This window comes from Struthio camelus, chromosome 1 (genome assembly GCF_040807025.1).
Source record: "Struthio camelus isolate bStrCam1 chromosome 1, bStrCam1.hap1, whole genome shotgun sequence".
In the NCBI taxonomy this organism is placed as follows: Eukaryota; Metazoa; Chordata; class Aves; order Struthioniformes; family Struthionidae; genus Struthio; species Struthio camelus.
In genome coordinates this window covers 200,521,872-200,545,416 of record NC_090942.1, presented here as the reverse complement: position 1 = coordinate 200,545,416, position 23,545 = coordinate 200,521,872, and the positions used below count along the sequence as shown (strand labels likewise).

Here is a 23,545-nt window from a genome sequence, read left to right as displayed (position 1 = left end):
CTTAATGATTACCGAATCTTTGTCAATCTCTGTCTGAGTTAATGCATCTAGCTTAGGCTAATGGCATCTCGGTTGGAGGTCTTCGGACAAGCTCACCTCTTTCCATTGACTACAGGGGTAATTTAGCACTTTCTCCAGAGAAGCTGCTCCTGGAGACGCAGGTGAGGGGTCTGGATCTTAACGAGAGAAACATGGCCATTTTCCTGCAAGAATCACAAAACTGCTCCTTAGGCAGCCCTGGCTATGGCTCTGCACAAACGTATCTAGCATGTCTAACGCTTTGCTAAGTTGTGTTGGAAGCAGCCCAGGAAGGCAATGTGCACCTAAAATATATGATTTTCCACTGTGTACCTCCTGTAGCTTTGTCCCACCCCTCTCTGCTTTGTGGAGAAGCAGATACACAGCTCTCTGCACTTCCAGGCAGAACAGGAGGATCTTTCTCCTCACTCCATTTCTTCACTGGTCTCACATAGTCTTACCTAAACTGCTTTTTCACATGTGTATTGTGAGTGGTATGTGTCAGATGTGTCAGATTCTCTATTTGTCTTTTTATTTCTGAGTCTCAGCTTAGCAGTGATGATGGGGTCAGACGACATCTATCCTTTTTTTTTTTTAATCTCCTTGAAAAAATATTTGACACAACTTCTTGGCTTATCTTAAAGCACTTGGGGAGTCCTATCTGCTCCTCCACTGAGGTGTGAGCCAGGCTCTCATCTGCTTAGCTTCTACGGCCAAATAAGCTTGGATGCTGGTTAGTTCAGCACTTAGCTTCTCTGGCTCTGAAGGCTAGAATGGCTGAAAATTCATGTCTGCACAAGACACTCAACTCTCTCTTTCCGACTGCGGCAGGTACTGTGTTAATAATGCTAAACAGTGACATCTCTTTGAAACTGTTAAAGGAATATGTTAAAAATTCGTATATACTTTCCAGAAAATGCAATGTTACCAAGTATTATTGCTATTTTTGTATTTCCAAATTATTTTTCAGCAGTTTATATCTGATAAAAAAGCAATGATTTATTGATTATTCAAAAATGTTAACCCAAATATACAATTCATAATTGCTGTTTTAAAACACTAATTATCTTCAGAGAATGTTAGTAAAGAGCAGTTCAAGTTATGTGACAGCATATTCCACCCAAATAATTATTGTTATTACAATTGCTACTGGAAGTCCTAATCATGGTTAGCATTTGGTAAAATGTAACAGAGAAGAAACTGCTAACCAACATATTCTCATCTTGACTAACTGGGGTACAAATGCATCCTGTTAGCCATTATGAAAGCTGTATATATAAATCCTTGAAATATCATCAGGAAAATAATGTGTCTTTTTATTTATATTAAAAACTGTCAAGCCTGTGCTTATTGTCACGGGAGTCCAAAAGAAAGTTAGGGAGGCATACTCTCATCTAATTGCATTGGCATTCATACATCCGGGCTGAGAATTTCAGGAGTTGGGAGTGATGTTGTTGCACGTCTAAGATGCTACTGAGGATAATTTCTTTAAAATTAAAAATTTATATTTAACATTGAAACATGAAAAGCCCAAAGGGTAGAATTAGCTGTAATGCAGTGGAAGTGAGAATTCCAGTCTGAGCCAATCACCTAGATTTTCTAGATCAAGGAGGCAGAATGTCTTCTTCAAACGTCATTCCTCCTGCATGTTTTAGATTTTAAGGTAGAAGAAATCACTCCCTGAAAGTGTCTAACTCTTATCAGTGAATATAAAACATAGCCTGGATGACTAGAGCCCACCCACGTACTTAAAGCTAGATGAAGTCAGCTCACCTGAACTGGATCGATAGGAACTTTACAGGAATTGAGATGCTCAGGATAAGATGAGCAACAAGGCTGATATTTTAAACTTGTGCATCTAGAGTTAGCCACTTAAATGGCCTTATTTCTAACATGCACTGACATATCAAGATCAAGATATATGTAGCACTTCTGAAAATCACACCATTTTTCTTTAGATACATAGTCCATTCTTGTAAACGTTGACTAAAACATCACTGATATTCATATATTTTCTTGCAATTTGGCAACAGCAGCCTAAATTCAATGCATTGATTAGATACAGTTTACATAAAACCGGAAATAAGAAATTTCTGGTTGCAGAGAAACAGTAAAAGACAACTGCTTGTGTCTTGTGATATATGCATTTGCTGAGCTCAAAAAAAAAAAAAAGAATTGTTATGGCTTCTCCTGAAAGTAATAGAAATATGAACTGGACCATAAGAAATGTGGATACAGCAGCATCTGGTAACATTTTCTTTTCTTAGTGGTAGTATAAAACATTTATGCTACACAGAGTTTATGAAAATACCAAGATAAATCCGGACCCCGGGTTACTGTTCAACCAGAGAGTCTTCATTCTGGGGCAGAATTGTAGACAGGTGAGATTCCTCATCCCTGCTTACTTGTGCTTTATTTTTGTAACTGGAACCGTGTGTAGAAATATGTTTCTCCATATTTTGGTAAACCTACATATTGGGAAGAGAAAATAAATTGTATCTTCTATTATTATGTGCTGTACTTGGAGAACTGTTTTTCTCCCTGAGAAACTGGCACTTGTAAGCCACAGCCATCTCCTCTTAAAGGAGACATCCTTGCACACTGTGGGAGAACCGCACTCAGACCTGCCCATTACTTCTCACTGACTCTGAAGGCAGTCGAGACAACTGGCTAAGTGAGATGTATCTTATCTGGCCAAAAAGAGCTAGGCTGAGAGAGGACATGGGATGGCAAACACTGATTTTATTCTAACTACAGTGCATCAAAGTTGCTCATCATTTCCCAAGCAAAGAGGGAACCCCTCAGTGTTACCAGAGTTGACTGACATTGGCAGTGGTCATAAGGATGGGAGCACAGGCAGCCCCTGCCCAGCACCTGAGCCCTGTGTATCTGTTGGGGGTGAGAGCAGGAGAAAGGACCCTGCAGGACCCTGCCTAACAGGTTACAGAAGGTTCAATGCTGCAAAGATCAGAGTCATTTATAACCCCCCTCCACGGCAAGAGTGTAACAAGGACACTGTATACTGGGAAATAGTGGGTCTAGCCCACAGTGGACACCCAGGAAGGAATCCGTAGTTTTGGAAGGAGCTGTTTATCTTTTTTGAGGAGGAGATGTGAGTCTACTAAGGACAGAAACAGAACATGGCTCCTCAGATCCTGCTCATTTTTTGACCCTTCAGTTAAAATATGGCTGAGGGTAAAATTTGAGAATGACATTTGGCTCTGGCTTCTTAAGGATGTGGGCAGCACATAAATACAGAACCCCCACCTCTGAGATCCTGGAACATGACCTAGGCTCTCACCTGGTAGCTAACAGCATTACCAAAGCCAGCTGCACTGCATTCTGCACAAAAAAGGCACATTTCTGTGGGCACGGGGAGAGAGATTTTAGCCACCCGGCATCAAAGTGCAGACAGTGGCAGGAAATAAAATCTCATCTGGGATGTCAGGATTCCTTCTGATGGCAAGGCACAAATACTCTCACATAAGTTTCCCCAAGGTCTTAAATAGACCCATGGAGAATAGCTCCACAACACAGTGGTGCACTTGAATGGAAACAAGAAGACTATTTCTCTTGCAAGAGCCAGGGTTTTGGGCTACCATGGACAAACTATATGCTAAACATCCCAGTTAGCGCTACCTGCTAAAGCCCACTGTGGTCTATGGGGCTACAAACAAAACATTTTTCTTTTTTCCGTGTTTACTTACTGCTCCTTCTGCCTCAGCCAACTGACAGGCAAGAGAGGAAACCAGCCAAGAAAAAGAGGGTCTTTTCCTGGAGTCAAGGGCCCAGCAGGACTGCATTATGTAATAGCTGCAGGAGCAAAAAGGTGATAAATAAAAACCTATTAGCTATTGAAGTCTGTAGTAAGTGACTACATGGAAAGGTGGAAGTTTGGTGGGAATTAGGAGACACCAGAACGATTTTATAAAAAGAGTCCAGATTTGAGTGTGTTGCACCTGAGAAAAACATAAAGAAAGAAGAGGAAAATAATTTAAATTAAGAACATTGCTTCGCTGGAGCTCCTAGCAAAATCTTGCTAGTCAGAGCAGGGCCAGGATTTCATCCTGGCTGGCACTTACCAGCATGCTAACCTTGTTTTCCAGCTTCTATACAGAAAATAGTTGGAAGACAATTCCTGTCCGACTCTGAGGCCAAATCTACTCCTTGTGGACTCCCTCGACTTGTGGGCAGTAAAGTCTCTTTACAGAGACACCGTATAGAGTCACTCTTTCACAGTGAATCTCTTTATGGAATTTATGGAACCTTGCAAAAATCTTTCTGAGGTTGAAATACCACCTTAGAGACTTTACAGTTCCAACCACCGAAATGCCTGTCTCCGGAAATCCTTTGTCGACTTATGTCAATAGTTTCTCTGGTATTTGTAAGCCCCATAGCAATCCTTTCTGGGCTTCCAGGCACTGTCAGATACACCTGCACCTTTAATGACTTTGCAGTCTCTACATGAAAAGTCTAAGAACACTACAGTGCCATGTCAAGGCACTGAGTCCCTTGGCTGTTTCTATAAGTCTGCCAGAAGAGGTCAGAAAACCCAAAGCCCTCTCCTTTCCTTCATACTCCAGGTCTCATACCTCCCTGCCACCTCCTTTTTCAGTTGACAAACTGGGAGTTCCCCTCTGGACAGAACTCATCAGGGCAATCAGATTCATATAAAGACTGAGAAGCACAGTCTGGAAAGCATGTAAAGTACAGGAATAGCTCCCTCCAGATCTACCTTTGCAGGGTTTTTCCCTAACAAGATTTTTCTTCCTCAAATTGAATGAAATTCTTCCTGGAATTGAATGAAAAATGCTAACGCTCAATTAAAAAAAGATCAATTAAAAATAAAATAGAGAGAAAATTTACCAAAGATTAAGCTGCTGTCTAAAGCGAATATGGTATAACATTGCTTTTGGAAAAAAAAAAAAAGGAAAAAAACTTTTTAATCTGAAAACTAGAAGTTCCCTGGAAAAGGAAGACACAACTGAACATAGATAATAAATTAGTCCTTTCAAATATACATACTCTTTAGTGTTAACCATTTCTACTTTAGGACAAAACCTACATGATCAAGCAGCCTTTTTCAGAGTTGGAAGAAGATGATCTCATCTTTTGAAACTTTTTTGAACAGGGTACCGTGTATAATAAATAAAAAGTCATCAAAACAGTGACCAAGTAAGCCTAAATCCCCATGGTATGCACCTTTCAGAAAGTACACTCACACATCTTTTGTAGCATAATATGGTCGGTCCATTTTAAATCCACTTTGAATTAATTTGTAGAAGTTGGTATCAACCTGAACACCAGGATAGGGATTTACACCTATGGAAAATATTAGAGAATACGCATTAATTCAGAAGACACCAAAGACAAGCAGAGTTCTTTTGCTGTGTTACAGGACATACCTAAAGAGAATATTTCCCATAGTAATATTCCATAGGACCAGACATCACTCTTCATTGTGTACGTCCTTTCGAATAAGCTTTCAGGAGCCATCCATTTAACTGGTAAGCGAGCCTGTACGGATGGGGTAAGAGATGTCAAATCATGTTTTAACACAGTCTATCTAGATGACTCACTGTAGTTCTCCCTGCTTGAGCAGACTCAATTCATGTTCACTAAGTGAAAAGCTGGGCCTTTCTTAAGTAATCCCTTTACATTCCCTATATGGAGAGAAATAGGCACTTCTAAGGGCAATTCATCCAACTCATTTTAGATGACTACTGAGAGGGGAGAGGAGCAGTGATCTAGAAGCACCTGTTTCACATCTCTAACTTCTAGAGTGAGCACTCAGATGGAGATGTCCACACTGTACTTCTTTATATGCATGGAGGATCTGGTGTACCCCACACATACGCTATTGTCCCTAAGCTGTAATTATCCACAACAGCAAACAGTATTTTCCATCAATAGATTTCAGTGTGCTTTTGAAAGGACATGAATATCATCTCATTTACAGTACTATCATTACTTTGATGCGGTTAACTATAAGCCAAGAATTTGTATTTGCAGGGCAGGAAAAAGGAAGATTTCTGCATTGTCTGTACAGATATCTATAAAGCTAACAAAAATCTGAGAATTAAAAGCTTCACCCTCTTGATTCTTTATCACTCTTACAATGGCATGAAAAATAAAGAACAGGCAGGAACTTACATTGCCCCTGACGATGTAGTTGGAGTCATTCATTATATCTCTGGCAAGGCCAAAGTCACATATTTTCACTACTTTTCCATGGGTCACTAATATATTCCGGGCAGCAAGGTCTCTGTGAATGCACTTACAGAGAAAGTATGAGTTAACGCTCTGCAGCATTTTGTAATAGAAGGAAATAATTCCCTTAGGTCGTGGCTTCACATTGAGCTCTGTGAATTGGTACCTCCTTCCACTCCAGCTACTTTATGAATGAGCAAACTGGATAGTTCCCCCAATTGCTCATGGCAAGGCATGGGATCAGAAGGAAGTGTGCAATGCACACTTCTTGCTCAGGGCCCTGCGTAGATTTGCAATCTAGTCTGTGTTAGATGCCAGGGAAGGAAGTTTAATTCAAGCCTGCCACTGTGTGGCTCTGTTCCTCAATCTGCCTTTTACTAAACTGATCTATTTTTGCCACCTTTTCTATTTAAACAATTTGCTACCCTTAGCCATACCAATTTGGACTCAAGAAACTCCATTCCTTTGGCAACTTGATATGAGAAGCAAAGAAGGTCTTCAAAAGTGAGCACATTAAAGTCTTCTTCTTCATCCATCTGTCTATTTGCATGTTTAATTTCATCTGTAAAAAATAACCGGGAGTATACATTTTCCATGGCCTTCCTCGCTCTCTATTTAATTATATTGACTGTTAAAAGGGTTTTTACATGATGCTATGAAGAACAGCATGACAAAGAGCATCCATCTTTTTCATCTTTTGCTCAGACACAAACTGAAGCAAAGGATATTTTCATACTCAAATACCCTGTGTAGCACCACCAGAAATATAAGATTGAGGTCTTAAATGTTGCTGAATCCTGCTCCAAAAAAATTTATATCAGAAGTGAAGAGACATAAGATAGAAAAGGGCTTCCTGTGTCACTGAATCTAGTCCAGCTAGATCAATAGTATGGTAAACAAAATAGTAATAGTTAGAATTGTTAGAGATCAAAGCAATTAATCCCTTACCTTCCTCAGAATACAGCACGATCCCACTTGATTCAGAAGCCACATTTATGCTTTGACTTGGTTGTAAGCTTCCAAAGTCATCCTCTCTGCACAGAGTCATATTCACGCCATATTTTAGTACAGTTCCCTTTCTGGAGAGGGTGACACATTTTCAAATATTACATACAGTGGATAACAATCTGCTTCATGTAAACTGCTTTACAGTGAAGAGCATTATCAGCTATTTCTGTTAAGAGTCTGGGCACAGACATGAGTCGTCTCAAAACTGGAAAGACAAACGAAATTTCTTGTCGCTTGCAGTTCAGTGAGGACTTCCTTATCATAAAGAAAATCAAATGTCAGTTCCTCTCTAGGCTTTGGTTGTTGAAGTATGCCAAGGCAGATCCTCAAGAATTCAGTAATTATACCAGTTTATACCACAGCTGAGAATCCAGCTTAAAAAGTGACAGTAGCTTCATGAACTATTAAACTGTTGCTGAAAGCTTTACCTGGAATTTTGGTCCGAATGAATATTGTGGTAAAAGCTGAAGTTGTGCTGTTTAAAGATATCCGTCAGTGTCCAGTGAAATTTTTCTCTCTTGCTCCTTAAGTAGTTCAGAAGGTCACCATAGCAACAGTATTCAAATATCAAGTAGATGGGTCCTGAAATAATTTGAAATGTTAATGTTTCCTATGATCTATAGAAGTCTCCCCATTAAAGCCCTAATAAGGTCTCACCTTCTCCCAGGATTAATCTGTATTAAACATCCTAACCATCTTTCATTTACAGGTAGATAACCTGTACTGATGGACTTGTGGGATGTTCCTTTCCAAAATCTGTGTAACTGTATGGTCCCTGGGGTACATGGCCCAAGGTGGAGCACAAATCCTTACAAAAGCACAAGAAGCCTTCCCCAAACTAACAGCACTGGGGAGGAGAGCAAAAGCTATGACGATGCACCACAATATCTAAACCACTCACGGTTAGAGCAAAGCATGACACCTTGCTAATCGAATTGTTGGTCTGAATTGGCACCATTTGACGAAAATGAATCCCTTTCATTTGCCTCATTAACTTAATGCTCTAGAAATACTCTTTTCTTCCTCAAGACCACTTAGGACTTGAGTGCTTTTGCTGACAGGACCTATGGGGGAGAAGGACCTTACAAGGAGATGTGTCCGAGTGGCGCACTGGTCAGGCCACTTTTTAAAAAAAAGAAAAATAACTCCAATTCCCTGGCCAGACAGGCCAGAAGCAAACCATTACAAGGCAGCAGAGTGAAAGGCTCTAAAAACGCTCAGAGTGGTCGCACACCACCCTGCAAAGTCTTGCATTGACATCACTGCTTCTGTCTGAGAAAGACCAAATACAAACTGTGAACATTTCTGCCAGAAGGATCCCTGTAAAGCAAGGTAAGGCACACTAGGAAGAAATGTAAGCTTTTTCAGAGGAAGGATGACAACGTAAACATTTTTGTACATGGTATTTGGACGTAGCTGAAAGCATTGCTGCCCTACCCTGCCAGACACAGAATGGTTTTAGTTGGAAGGGACCTCTGGAGATCATCTAGTCCAACCTCCCTGCTCCAGCAGGCTCCTCTAGAGCATATTGCCCAGGATCACATCCAGACGGCTTTTGAATATCTCCAGCGAAGGAGACTCCACTACCTCTGTGGGCAACCTGTTCCAATGCTCTGTCACCCTCACAGTGAAGAAGTTTTTTCTCAGGTTCAGGTGGAACTTCCTGTGGTTCAGTTTCTGCCCATTGCCTCTTGTCCTGTTGCTGGGCACCACGGAGGAGAGACTGGCCCCATCCTCTCGACACTCCCTCTTCAGATACTTGTACATGTTGATGAGATCACCTCTCAGTCTTCTCTTCTCCAGGCTGAACAGGCCCAGCTCTTGCAGTCTTTCCTCATAGGAGAGATGCTCCAGTCCCCTCATCATCTTTGTAGCCCTCCGCTGGACTCTCTCCAGTAGCGCCATGTCTCTCTTGTCCTGGGGAGCCCAGCACTGGACACAGTACTCCAGGTGAGGCCTCCCCAGGGCTGAGGAGAGGGGCCGGATCACCTCCCTCGACCTGCTGGCAACACTCTGCCTAACGCACCCCAGGAGACCATCGGCCTTCTTGGCCACAAGGGCACATTGCTGCCTCATGCTTTACTTGCTGTGCACCAGCACTCCCAGGTCCTTCTCTGCAGAGCTGCTTGCCAGCAGGTCAACCCCCAGCCTGTCCTGCTGGCATGGGGTTATTCCTCCCTAGGTGCAGGACCCTGCACTTGCCTTTGCTGAACTTCAGGAGGTTCCTCACCACCCAGCTCTCCAGCCTGTCTGAATGGCAGCACGGTCTTCTGGTGTGTTAGCCTCTCCCCCCAGTTTAGTATCATCAGCAAACTTGCTGAGGGTGCACTCTGTGCCTTCCTCCAGGTCATTGATGAATATATTGAACAAGACTGGACCCAGGACTGACCCCTGGGGGACACCGCTAGCCACAGGCCTCCAACTTGACTCTGCGCCATTCACCACAACCCTCTGAGCTCGGCCATCCAGCCAGTTCTCAAGCCACCTCACCGTCCACTCATCTAGCCCACACTTCCTGAGTTTACCTACGAGGACGTGATGGGACACAATGTCAAAAGCCTTGCTGAAGTCCAGGTAGACAACATCCACTGCTCTGCCCTCATCTACCCAGCCAGTCATTCCATCATAGAAGGCTATCAGATTGGTCAAGCATGATTTCCCTTTGGTGAATCCATGCTGACTACTCCTGATCACCTTCTTGTCCTCCATTAGCTTAGTGATGACCTCCAGGATGAGCTGTTCCATCCAAACCGAATGAGCATGTGCTCCCTGCAGTGCTCCAGCCTAAATGATCACGTCTTGCAAGGTGCTCCAGAAGGCAGCATCAGCTACTGCCTGGAAACTTGCTATATGATTTCAACCCCAGTCATGATCTATTTGTCTGCTTTCCTCTTACGCCTCAAACGTCTTTGCACGACAGTATTGCTGTTAATGCAAACCAGGGAAACAAGACTTAACTGATATCTTTGCTCTATCTGACTTAATAAAACTCTCTGACAGGTATTACAATCCATCTCATGGACAAAGAGTGGGTAAAACCCTCAGACAGTCTCCTCCCACTCCTGGGCACTGCTGGACTAGCTAGGCTGGAAGTTCTTGGGACAAGAACTATCTGTGTTTGTACATTGCCTCAATGATATCACAAGACATACAATAATTAATTAACAATAATATCCTGTTACTTTACTCTTAGAACTTCTTTGCTCAGTTCTTCCCATCTTTATTTGATTTTCACACTGAGTCTCTTTGAAGAGTTCTCTCTCTTTTCATTATTCAGTTCCCTATTTTTTCTTTCTTTTTCTCTTATTCTTTCCGGTTTCTTTTCGTTCATGTCAATCCCTTGCTCACTTTTCCATTTCTTTCTATAATTTCACAGTTTGATAAGGAATATGATTTTCCTTTCCTTTTTACAATACAATTTTTTATGTAGATACAAAGGTACCTTACACAAGACAAGTTTTTCTCCTTTTCTCTGAAAGAACTGGCCTTTATCAGTGTCATCACCCCTATTTCAGGAAAATCTCTTCCATAGAAAAACTATTGTATTACTTCATGTCAGTACAATTAGAAAGGATCTACTTCCGTACACACATACGGAAATTTTGCTTTAATTTTGCTTTCATTTCATCTTTAGTTTATTTTAGGCCAGAGCAGAATAATAAAATTGTTTGGGGAAGAGAGTTAAAAAAGAGGGTTTGAGGGGAGCAGCAACCTGAGGGATAAATATTTTATTATGACTTGGATGTTTTAATACTGCTATTAGGAGTCAATTTCAATACTTCTGTTCAAGAGTCCCCATTAATTTAATATTTTTAATTGGTACCTTTCCACAATTGCTAGATACCTGACACAGTGCAAGCTCCTAGTAGGTTCACAATGTTTTCATGGCTTCCAATGTGTGTCATCATTTTCAGCTCGGACATTAGAGCTTCTTTTTCTGAAGTGTCAGATTTTTCTGTAAAGGTAACAACATCACAAACTTGTAAACCTCCAGCAAAGAATTCAAAACACAAATTATTGAGATGCTTTTTCACTTGAAAGTCTTCATTTCAAATTAATTTACCTGAAAATAGGTTTAGGAACATCTTAGAAAGTTGTTGTACAGTATAAAAATTAAGTCAAACATGGAAGATAAGGGGGGTGGATCTTTTTGTGCTTGGGAAAACAATTCTAAGATGCTGGTATCTGTCATTTTTAGGCTGGCAAAGAATGAAAGTAGCAGATAGAGAAGGCAAGATAACAGTGTTAGGTAGCTAAAAGGAGTGCAACAGCTAGACAGCGCTGCAAGAAAAAGAGATCTTGGGACCAAATCCACAGAGACATCAGCGTAACCACCTAGGCTAATTTGTGCTATAAAGTGCCATTCTTCCTCTTTAGATCAGTGCAGCTCCGTCCGTCGCCACACAACACAGATCTTCACTGAAGTGTAGGACAAAATGCAACACGTTACACTAAGAACATACAGCAGTGGCACCTTTTAGAACTGAGATATTTGAAGGAGAAACAAGGCTTTGTGAGATGCAACTGGTAAAAGTCTGTATTTTAAGGGATTTCCAGCACTGCTTCTGCTTCAGAGCCACTAAAACACACCACTGCTTGTGAAAGGCACCCAGAGTTTGTCATACCTTTCAGCATTTTGACTGCAACTTGGACTGAATCTCCTGCCCTGCTAATTCCATAAGCTGTTGCATTCACCACTTTCCCAAAAGCCCCAGAACCAAGGACCTGCCCTACAAGACAAAATATACCAATGTTATTTGTTACTGGTACAACACAGGCTGTACTACCAACACCAAGCTTTGCCTTGTGGACTGCTCACCAAATTCCAGATTTTCTCTGGGAAATTCCCATTTGAGATCATACTCAAATTCACTGAAGTCAATGTAGATGTACTCATTATCCAATGGGCCTATCATCTGTATCATTTGCAACTGGCTTTCATATCTGAATTGCTTTGGAAAAAAAAAGGAAAAGTTAATTAAGTCTTGGAGAAGAAGAAACAGTTCGTTAAAAACAAAAGGCAGAAGAAGGGGCAGGTATTTATGTTTGCTTTTACCTTTTTATATTTATGAAAAACGAGTAAAAACAAAAGAGCAATAAATAAAATGAAAAATCCAGCAGAGGCGTAGAATGCAGCATTATCCGGAGGGGAAGAAACAGCTCCTGCAACTTTAAAAGATACATGTTACTAAACAGTGAATCAGAGTGCATGTGTAAAGCTAAAGGTGTAAGGAAACCCATCGTGGTTTTGTCACTCCTGCCAATTTGCAGTCCTCTCACACCTGAACCTCCTCAGCACTGTAAATGAGATACAGCCACATGCAAAGCAAGGAATTGGGTATGACAGCTTAAGTGCTGGGTAACTCTGATATTTATTTTCATTAAAAAAAAAAGTTTTATGAATCAGTAAATCTGAGTGGATTGTGGCACTGATGTGTTGCATGGATCGGGCTGTGTGAACATAAATAGAGGAATAAGTGATTTTTCTTCTGATCATTTCTCTTTCCTCTCTCCCTGTGCCTTCCCCCAAGACATATATGTTAGATAGCAAAGCACTGGTTATCTGCAGACTGGCTATACAAAACCTGCTTGGAGCATTGCTCTACTGCTCAACAAGGAACTTCTTATCTAGTCAAGGACATAGGAAGGCATCGGTGGGTAGGTGCAATGCTTACATGAGGCCTGAGTTCATATCATGGCCTATTAGAGAAGGCAGCAGCAGCTGATGGCATTTGCCACTCTGCTGCCCTGCACGCTGTCCTGCTGCAAGTCACCACCCTGGCCCAGGCCTGCTACTGTCTCTGCCTAATCCCAGAAACAAAGCAAACGGTCCTAAACCTGAATTCTCTGCATTTTCTCCCTTTCACTACTGGTAATCCTCCAAGGTAAAGCAGGTGAGAGCTTCTCAGAAAGCTTTCTGCTTTCTTCTCTGTCTTCATTAGCTTCTTTAAGATTTGTTGCCTGTCTTCTGGAGTTCAAGATCCAGTAGCTCCTCTGTCCTCTCTGGGATCGCACAGGGAGCCTGAGAGGCGTTTTCAGGGAACCTCTCTCAGTTGTGGGCAGAGCTCCTATTAGCTATGGTCAAAAGCAGAGAAAAGCTTGTCCCTCCATGACAAAGGAAATCCCTTGTTCCAAATGAATAACACAAACATCTGGGTACTATCTAACACTTCCCAAGTGCCACAGCATGCTTCCTGTAGCTGAAATGTTTTGCCCTATGGAATCTATATGGTGTTACCAATATAAAATACACAAGCAAACGATCCCATTGCCTTTCCTTTTTCAACAAGTAGGGAATCTCTTGTGTCCCCTAAAAGAGGAGAGACTGCACAACAGCTCACAAACAAGGTCTTGGCCACCTACCTACAGCACTTGAAGGAGGCCTTACCCCTGCCCTTCTCTGCTTCTCAAGCACAAACTGCCTGTGCAGCAGGTGCAGAACAACCTCTGTGGGCTGAGGAGAGCTCCCACAGCCCATTTTAGGTGGCACAGTAATACCGTAGTGAGCTCCAGCAGATGAATAAGAGCAAACTCCTGGCACCAGCTACCTAAGCAGCTTCAGCTTTTTCCAGAGCTGATACCTCTAGGTTTCAGATAAGGATTACAAAGGAAAAATAAAAAAGCAGGCCACAACTTTGCCATGGCTCCAACATGCAGTTCCTATTCGTGTGAAATTTCTACTGGTTTTAATGGGTGAGGCCTCTGCTTTGAAACTGAAGAAAAGAGTCACATATCCATCATTCATCCACCATTCCACCCTCTGTATGCATAGTGCTTGCATTTTACCTGCAACAACTGTTGCACTGTCAGCTAGTTAGCCAGATAAATATTACCGTTAAGTTCTGTTTTGCCATTTTTAATCAACTTGAGAAAGCCTGTGCTAAAACACTGGCTTACGGTACCTGACAGGTTAATGAAACTCTTTTCACAGGCTGAGCCGACAGAATTGTTTGCGCAGCACTCAACAGAGAAGGTTGTTGCTGTCTCCCTTATATCTAACATACTGCTTGAAATCCACGACCCCAGGGATCTCCTCTCTGGCAAGAAGTTCTGAATCCCCTCAGTGATTTCTTCTGTACAGCTGAAAAAGAAAGGAGTCCAGTTCTGATTTGGGGCTCATATTGGCATTTTCATGGGGGAAGGTGGGTAATTACAGAATATTTCTTTTGTCTGTGTTGGGGAGGATGGATGGATGGGCTTGGGTTTTATTTGTCACTGTTAGACTGAGATTTAAGAGTAGTTGCCAGTCTCACTTTTAATTCCCTGGGGCCAACGGCAGGTATTCTGGAAGTATTTTGAGTCAAAGGCTATGAAACCAAGCAGATCTCAGTGGAGTTGTGCCAATTTACCTGCCACTGCATCTCAGTTAGTATGATCCATCAGGGAGCCCTGCCCAACATTGCTTAAAGCCACCAGTCTGGTTCCTGCTGTGGCTTCTGGCCCGCCACTTTGTCTCGTGTGAGAGACTGATGGACATGGCAGCATGGGCAGGGGTAAAGTGCGTTCTCTGCCTCCCATCCACAGAGCTACTCCCACTTTTCACCAGTGTTCGTAAGTAAATAAAATATAATTCATTCAGCTCTACACATAGAATTAGCTTCTACACGTGGAAGTTCCCAGGAGAAGAAATGTTACAGTATTTTTTTTTTTCTAGAAGGCTATTTTAAAGAGTATTTTAAACTCACAAACTAGATATTTTCTTTCTTCTTCCATTTCTGCACAAATAGACTGATGTTAAGAAGTCTTTGTGGAGGTATAGATGAGAAAATTGTCCAGATTTTTTTAAAAATCTATTTAAAATAATTGAAGACTCATTCATAATCTTCCAAAAGGTAATTTGACTTAGTACTTTTCTACAGCTGAGAAATTATTATTTTTTGGTGTATCTAAAAATAACAGTGCAGAATTAATTAAACAGCTTGAAGCCTCCTCAGCTTCCCTGAAATACTAGGGCCTGATTCATTGCCTTAAATAAATAGAGGAAATGAAAACACTCTCACTAACTTTACTGAAAACATTCTCAATAACTGCACTGTAATGAGCTTCATATCACTGTACAGATATATAACCCAAAGCTTTCCGATAGGTTTCCTGAATGTCCTGTAACTTTGATAGACCGAGAGAAAAACTTACATGGGAGTAGGTAACGTCCTAACTGTTGATATAGACCCAGTGGGGTTTATTTCAGTGTAAAGAGCTTAAATAAACATCTGTATAGATTTCATTTGATTTCAACAAAAAAAATGAAAACTTTCCCTGGTTTTCATGATTCCATTCCCCCTAGAACCGGCCACAATTTCCCATTTTCCAATGAGCAAGGGTGCATTTTACACTTAGCTTGTTATAGGCCAGTTTTCACTTAGTTAACGATAACTCAAATATGATCCTTGCAATGAAGCCAAGGGAAAGAAAATTATATACTTAGATGAGTTCAGTTCGAGACAATTCCTCCAAATCCAGGATGAGGCAGGGTAACTGTCAGAAATGCAGGAGATCTGCTTGAACGTTAACTGCATTGTTACTTTAGGTTTCCCTGCAACAAGATAATACAAGACAGTTTGCATCAGCACTTCAGTGACTAAAACCACTGTGATTATGCAGTGAAGTGACATTTGCTAAGACCAAGATCTGCCCTGTGTTTGCAAAATAACTCACTCGTATGTCAGTGTGAGAGCTGGGTGTAGACCTCAGTCCCCCTCCTTCCTCTACCCCCGTACTTTGGTTCTGCTGGATGGGAGTGTGGGTAAGCCAAGGAGAGCACCCACTTCTCTGTATGGGCAGCCAGAGCAAAACAGTGGCAGAGGAAAAAAATTAGAAGTCTCAACTTCTGCTTTTGCAACTCAGAGCAAGTGCTCTGCCATGGGACTCTGCCAAGAGCCAAATTCTGACTGCTTTGCTCATAGAAAATGTGCACAGGAGATTGCTGTATTGTAGCTCATTAACCTACAGTAATGGCAAGATGCTGCAGTTTGGCAGAACTGAGGTAACTGAGAACACGAGACAAGGCTGTGCGTGTGTGCAAATCATGGACAGAAGAGTACAAGACCTAACGTATGTACTACATGTCAAAGAGTCTGCAGGCTAGCTGCATTAACTCATATGTTATTAGGGAAAAAAATGCCACGAATGGACTATAGGAAGCTGACACCTAATGAGTATAGCTGTTTCCTCTCACTGTATATCTTCACCATTCATGTGGTCACTACAGCAGTCACACTTTCTGACCCTTTGTAGCAATATCACTGTATTTCATAGCCCTCCTAGGGTTTGTGGTTTTCTTAAGAAATGTTCATTTTCTCTGTGTATGACTAATTTCTCTTATTCTGTTCTCACTGTTGATGATAGATTAAAGGGAGGAGTAAAAATAATAATAATAATAACTTCTTCCTCAGATGTGATGAGGCTAGTCTTCCTTGGCATTCCCCATTTCATTTACATAGCTTTACTATTAAAAATGGAGGAGTGCAAGGCAAAAATGTGATTCTGTTCTTGTCTATACTGCGCTACTGAAGTCCAGGCAGTGATGTTGGAGAAGCACGCTAAGTGTTTGTGGGTCTTGCTTCCCATGTTGGTCAGGGACAGAGAACAGACTTTCCATGTGAAGCTGCATGAGTCCAATTACAGGGCTCCTGGCTAAGAAGGTATGTGACGGAGACCACATCCTCCGTGTGGTGTTATTTAACCCGTCCTAGCATCTGGTCTGGGACTGACTGGGACTGAGATGTTCCTGTCCCCTGAGTCTCCTTGTCTCCTGCTCTCCTGTGGCAATGCCTGGGGTCCACTGGAGAAGAGCAGCCAAGAAAAATCCCAGATATCAGTGAAAACCTGGGAGAAAATAGCACCCCAAAGATCTTCCTCAAAATTCTGGGACAGATGCTGTGCTCCCTTCGGGCAAACCAGGGCCAGAGATGAAACAGGCCTTGAGGATACTCACTCAGAACAAAGTCAGAACTGTTAAGGTTGCAGTGGCTCCTGCACCAGAAATGCTAAAGCCAGCAGATCCCTGCCCCAGTTACCCCGGCGTAACATAGCACACTGTGGTATGGATCGCCAGACTTGGGGCCAGATGCCAGCCAGCCGGGTTAGCTCAGCTCTGTACTGCCATACTGAAGCAGGTGCTTGGTAAGGCCACCCAGCTCAGCGTCAGCACCACTCTAGTGCCATCTCTGTATTTAGACCCAAATCAGACCTCATCCCACCAGCTTCGCACTCTCTAGATGGTAGTCGTGGCTATGGGCTCGTCCAGGTGCAGTGAGCAGAGGTTTCTCTGCACCCACCAGACAGATTTTACACCTTTGCTAACAGGCTAGAGTGATTTCCTCTTTTAAAAGCCAAGCCTCAACCTTTCTCATTGGGAGTCCATGTCTTACTGTATTAATTGTATGGATGTCTGCAGTGATCTACTTGTATGCATTCAATTAGTTTATCTTGCTGTACCCTGACATGCAGGGTCTCCCAGACAATTGTTACAGAGAACACGGGACTTAATTATTAAAGGTGTAAATCAAAGCACCTAGATGAGAGATGTCAGGAAAGAGCCTTAGTGTTAGTGAAATCAGATATTCAATTGCATGCTCAGACATTCATGTATATATATATTTTTCAAAAGCAAAAGACAGCCTTATTCAATATCTAGTCAGAGATCACTCTGGAATCTACTTCAGTCACCCGAGTCCAAAAGTGTTGGAGAAAACGAACATTTAATTACATCTCCTCTGTTGTACGACATAGCAAAAAGTAAAGGAATACATGTAAAAATAACATATTAGTTCCAGTTACATTCGTGCCAAAATCCCTAGTGAGAGATGCCAAAGAGATCAAGATTCTCACCCCCAGGCCGCTAAATCTTTACGAGGATTGTTTTCTCACTTACTTCTCACATACAAAGTGAATTTTTTCGTTGTGACTGTATCGTCATTTTCTGCATAAAACACATATACTCCAGGCTGGCGTTGATGGTTGCAGAACTTTGAAGAAATTCTGTGGAGCAAAGAGAAGGAAGGAAAAGGACAAAAGATTCTCTTGAGCATGATTTTAGATGCAGTGAAGACTTATATATATGTTCGAAACAATTCAACATCTTCTAATGAAGAATCCAGACTAAATTATTTCTGATTGGACAATATAAAACCTCAAACATTACTGTCTTAATAACAGGACATGTTTTTCTTGCAGTATCAGTTTTATTCTGCAATTTGCCTTGTAGTTCCTGGAGTGCATCTGGACTATAAGGCCATGATTTTGTAACAAATCTGTTGGAAGACACATGCACCCTGGCACAGATGCTAAGTGTGGCAAAAGAATCAAACTCTCTGCTTCCCAAAAGATTTTGATGTGAGCTTCTAGCTGATACAATAAATGGTACTAGGAAATAACAATGAAACAGATCACAAAGAATCACACAGAATGGTTGAGGTTGGAAGGGACCTCTGGAGATCTTCTAGTCCAACCTCCCTGCTCAGGCAGGGTCACCTAGAGCATATTTCCCAGGATCACATCCAGATGGGTTTTGAATATCTCCAGGGAAGATAGGTTTATACAAGATCAACCTCTCCGAAAGGAAAGAGCTGATGGATACTCAGAAATGACATCTTCATCAGCAGTTCAACGTCTACAAGAGAAAGCACCAACTGTCAAGTTTTTCTGCAGGAAGAAGGACAGCCTTCTACTAACCCCTATGGCCTTTGGCCAGATGCATGGTAGCAAACTGAAACCCAAACCATGCAGGAAGAGGCATGATTGCTGCAAAGCAATCAAAACGGTGAGGACAGCGTCCTAATGAGTCCATGGATAAAAGCTAGAGATAGAGGACAAGGGAGACTTAGAGATTCATGCGTGACTGACCTGTTGAGTTACTGGTTTATGGGACAGGGAGGATGCAATATATCATCTTATGGAGAGTGCATCCTGTTTCCATCCTTTTTCACCAGGTTATTTTTCTAAGGATTGTTGTCAAATTTGAAAGGCAGTTTTTGAGACTTTATGGATATTAGAAGAGCACTTCAGGAGAATTTGGTTGCTGGCATTTTGAGGGCAGATGTTTTGGTTGAAAGCATACGGCTACAAAACCTTCACTTGCTTTTAGTGTTAAAGGCAAGCAGACATATCAGGGACTCTGTAACAGACAGAAAAAAGACAGCCCATACTGGCAATCTGTAGTGTGAGAAAAAGCAATAATGAGCTTTGAACGAGAAATCTAGAGAAGAAAAAAACAGTATATTTCTTATTAAACAAGATACACATGAGTAAATTAAGATACCAAGCACCACCTTGCATTTCCAAAGGAAAAAAAACCTCACATTGGAGTCACTGGGAATTTTGCCTTCTGCCTAAGGCAACATCTCCGTACACAGTTATTGACTTTCGAATTTTCCATCTGGAATGGCCTTAAAGATGGGCCTGAACTCAGAGATTTCTTAAAATCAGATCTGTTCTAAGGTATTTCAAAAAGATACTAAAACAGGAGAAACCACAAATCATTCATCACTTTTGAACTCTTGGGTCTGAAGGATTAAGTCCTAGTGAAATAATGACAAACTCATTTTAAGAAAAGTGTCATTGATACCTGAAAATACAAAAAACACAAGAGGACATGGGATAACAAGCCATATATTTAAAAGAGGTCATGGACACTCATGAGGTGTGGAAAAGAGGTATGGAAACTCATTTAATCTCAGGAGGGAAGTGAAAATCAACAGTGTACTAAAACATAGAGACAACAAGATAAATAGAAAATGCAAATTCTGAAGGAATCTCTGATAATATGTAGGAACACTGGCAGCAGAGATGAATCCTTGAAATTAAAAGCTAAAGAAGGGGCAAAGTTAATTAACGACCTTTAATAAGTTCTGTAATCAGGAGGAACAATTTGATAAGGAAAAAGCAGAAATTAAAAAAGGGAAAAAGCAGGAAATGAAAAAGGATATGAAAGGAACAAAGTAGAAGTGTTGGGACACAGGATTACTCAGAAGTGAACCAAAATACACAAAGTTAGAATCATAATACGTTAAGGTATGTGATGACCTTTTTTGTTCTGTTTTGAGAAACTTTCTGCTTTAAAATCATACCCAAATCTACATTTCTGCTACAAATGTAGAGTGCTACATTTTAGGCAGAATCTCATCACCTTGCTACCCGTTGCTGCTTTTGATGACATTATCAAACTGAATGAAGTACCCCTATTCATTTTTCTCAAGTGAGATATGTCTATAAAATGCTAATATTTAATCAAAACAGGATAGCTATGGAGGGTAGCTGTGTGTTGACTAAATAACCATCAAATTCATGTACTTTTCTCTTTATCATACTTTTCCATAAAGTCAGTAGAATGATATTTACTTAGCTGCCCATACAGATATTGAATTATTTAGCGCTTTGAAAATGTAAAGTGCTAAATTAATGCAAAGTATTACTACTAAAAAGATCCTTAAAAAAAAGTGTTTAATCAACAGCACAGTCAGAAGGATGACTGAGCTGTCCATTTGAAGCAGCTTCCAGGTCAAGTTCAAGTGATGCTTTGGGCATTTAAGTGACAGGAGCCTGGTGCAGGTCTGGCACAGGGCTGATCCAGCCTAGGTTGTACTGCACTAGCAAGACATGGCTGAACTTTTTCCTATCCGGCAGGTGGTGATCACCACTCAGGGAAGCAACAGTCATTTCTGTGCTGAAAAGGCTATTTGAAGTGACTAATAAATTCCAGCCCATGCCGTAACTGCACCTTACTGATTAGTGCGGGCTACCTAAGCTATTACAGAGTTCCCAAAATTGTTATTGTTGGTCCATTCCAAAACACCTTCTTCTTATCTGGATTGAATTTCCACTAGCTGCCAATCATGCAAGTAAAACCACTCATTCAGTGAAAAGACAGTCCATACCTGCTGCAAAGCGAATAAACGAGGCATTATCAGCTTGAGGGAGGTACCTATTGGGCAAGGATGAGCAAATGCTCATAACTGTCCTGTGACACCTCATTTCCAAAATCATACTTGACCATAAGAACAAATCTGCCTAGCTCACATCAGGCTTTGCAGATTAATCACCAACACCCAGTTATCAAACACTGTTGAAGTTTGCTGACAGGCCTCGCTTTATCAGCAAGGACAGAGTTCCTGTGTCCATTGCCAGGAGGTGATAATTTGCTAATCTGAACAGAGCTGTCTCTGGACCATGTGAACTGCAACACTCCACCTGATGCAGATGAAAAGGCCAGTCTGTTACAAAGATGACCTGACAAGCCAGCAGATAAAATCAAGTATACCAAAACACTAAGGAAAGAAAACATAAAAAGTACTAGCAAGGCTGTGACACAGTTTTAAGCAAATTATAAGAGTGGTTTAAGAATATAAAAAGGAAGAAATCAATGCAGATACATTAACTCCTGCCTAGGCCCTGCCTAGTTTTAAAGTTAAAACTGTAAAAGAGCAGCTTGGCTTTGTTTTCATTAAGGTGAATAAGATCTGTTACCTTGAAAGCTATGGGACTACTCTGAAAGAAACTCTGAAGGAAATTAGATAATGTTATCAAGAAACTAGAAAGCCTACGGAATGGAGAAAACATTAGCCTTAAACAGAATTCATGCCAGAACTTCATTGTAGGAAGTAACAGAAAAGGTAGATAACTAACAGGTTTATTCAAAACATGTTTTGCAAGAGTGGAAGAATACATGACCTGGGTAATTAGCAGAACGGTATGTTTTTGTGGCACAGACAGAGCCTAATAGATCTATAGAGGGCCTGGGAAACTACAGGGCCCTGGATTTGATTTTAGCTATCTGAAAGATACTGGGAACATCATCAAGAACAGGATGACAAAAGCGGAACAAGTAGACCTTGCGTTTCAGGCAGAGAACTGCAACAGATCTCTAACTGTGAAACTGTGTCCGGGAGAAAGCAAATAGCAAAATGCATATAACCTAAAGTGGTTGCTAGATGCATAACTTATAAAGCGGTTTATTATAACACGGAGAAAAAAGTGATTCTATACATTATCTACATGAACTGCCGTTGAAAGCCAAATTAATGTTTGAGTATGTTTTGGTAACACTGCTTCATCACTTGGCCCATCCATTTTTTAAGAATATGAATAGACTACGAAATATAGACAGTAATCATTTCAAAGGAGACAGAAAAAGGAGACATTGTGAAATTATACCAAGTTCATTCAAGTACCTGAGTCCATCCACACTGCAACTTTGCTCACATGGAAACGTTTTTTGGGAAAATAGCCACATGCACCTAACAGTTGGATATGCTGTAAGGTTAACTTCAAAGCAAAACTCCTCTTCACCAATTTCAAAATCCTCTCTAGAGTCAGTTATGTTTATAAACCCCTTCTCTGAAAGAGAGAGAAAAAGGTATTATGTTACAAAAGCTCTGTTGCCTAATGGGAGAGTTTTGATATCTGCACACTTTTAGCTTTAGTTATCACAAGCAAAAAAAAGCACTGTATTACATCACAAAAAGGCATCCTGTTTATCAAAAAGAAGATAATGCTTCAAAACAGGATTGAAATGATGTCACTGTGTTCAGCTCCAGACCAGTGATCTAAGCCTGTGTAAAATCTGCTAGAGTTGCAGACTTGGTCAGATCCAGAGCCCTTCCAACCATTTCTCTCCTGCCCACCCTCCAGAGCAGCTGGGCCAACAGTTCCATTATTTCTTTGTTTTACGCATGCATTCCAGGTGCTAACACCTGCATCTCCTCACTTTCCTTTAATAGGGAATGAAATCATGCAGCACTACCAGCATAAGCACATGTTGACTCCTTCCCTGAAATGAGCTGAAGATTTTGCAAATGAGTCTTGTAGCTGCTCCTTTATTTCTCTACCCAAATTAGAAGTATTTGATGAAAGACAATAGGAACATGGAAAAGTGCTCGGAAAATATATAAGAATCACTAGGTACTGCTACTTCCCCTGCCAAGGTGGGATTAATTTCACCTAATGGAGCTGTATGAAGTTCAGTGACCCACCTAAGCTCTTGATTTGGACCTCTGCTACACTTTGTGAAATGAGACAGGCATGTCTACATTTATCCAACTCTAAAACAGAGTCCAAAAAAGATGTACTGAAGTAATCTGTGGAAATGTTATCTCTTGTCACTGAATGCTGAAGAAGCCTAGGACTCTGCTGGGACTAGGTGACTCACCAAGCGAAATGAATCCCATTCAAAGAGACTGATCAGCACACAAAAGTGGGAGGAGACCTTTCTAAAAGCATCAGTGGGGTTAGGATCAACCTTATTAAAATCACAGAACCATGTAGTTTAGAAGGGACCTCTGCATGTCTTCAGTCCAGCACCTTGCTCAAAGCA

General features: G+C 41.2%; 1 protein-coding gene across 1 annotated transcript in view; it reads right to left on the bottom strand.

The window, feature by feature from the left end:
- Window positions 1-1,644: 1,644 nt before the first annotated feature.
- Window positions 1,645-23,545, bottom strand: part of FLT3 (fms related receptor tyrosine kinase 3) — a 45,390-nt gene continuing 23,489 nt past the window's right edge. The window contains exons 9-24 of the mRNA XM_009686522.2: window positions 22,404-22,569; window positions 18,110-18,216; window positions 15,658-15,769; window positions 14,139-14,317; window positions 12,293-12,405; window positions 12,056-12,188; window positions 11,862-11,966; window positions 11,081-11,191; window positions 7,665-7,818; window positions 7,177-7,307; window positions 6,666-6,790; window positions 6,172-6,294; window positions 5,424-5,535; window positions 5,241-5,340; window positions 3,726-3,831; window positions 1,645-2,486 (exon numbers count right to left, since the gene is read on the bottom strand). Of these exons, the coding sequence (XP_009684817.2) occupies window positions 2,352-2,486; window positions 3,726-3,831; window positions 5,241-5,340; window positions 5,424-5,535; window positions 6,172-6,294; window positions 6,666-6,790; window positions 7,177-7,307; window positions 7,665-7,818; window positions 11,081-11,191; window positions 11,862-11,966; window positions 12,056-12,188; window positions 12,293-12,405; window positions 14,139-14,317; window positions 15,658-15,769; window positions 18,110-18,216; window positions 22,404-22,569 (2,012 nt within the window). The 3' untranslated portion in view covers window positions 1,645-2,351. The remainder of the gene's footprint in view (window positions 2,487-3,725; window positions 3,832-5,240; window positions 5,341-5,423; window positions 5,536-6,171; window positions 6,295-6,665; window positions 6,791-7,176; window positions 7,308-7,664; window positions 7,819-11,080; window positions 11,192-11,861; window positions 11,967-12,055; window positions 12,189-12,292; window positions 12,406-14,138; window positions 14,318-15,657; window positions 15,770-18,109; window positions 18,217-22,403; window positions 22,570-23,545) is intronic.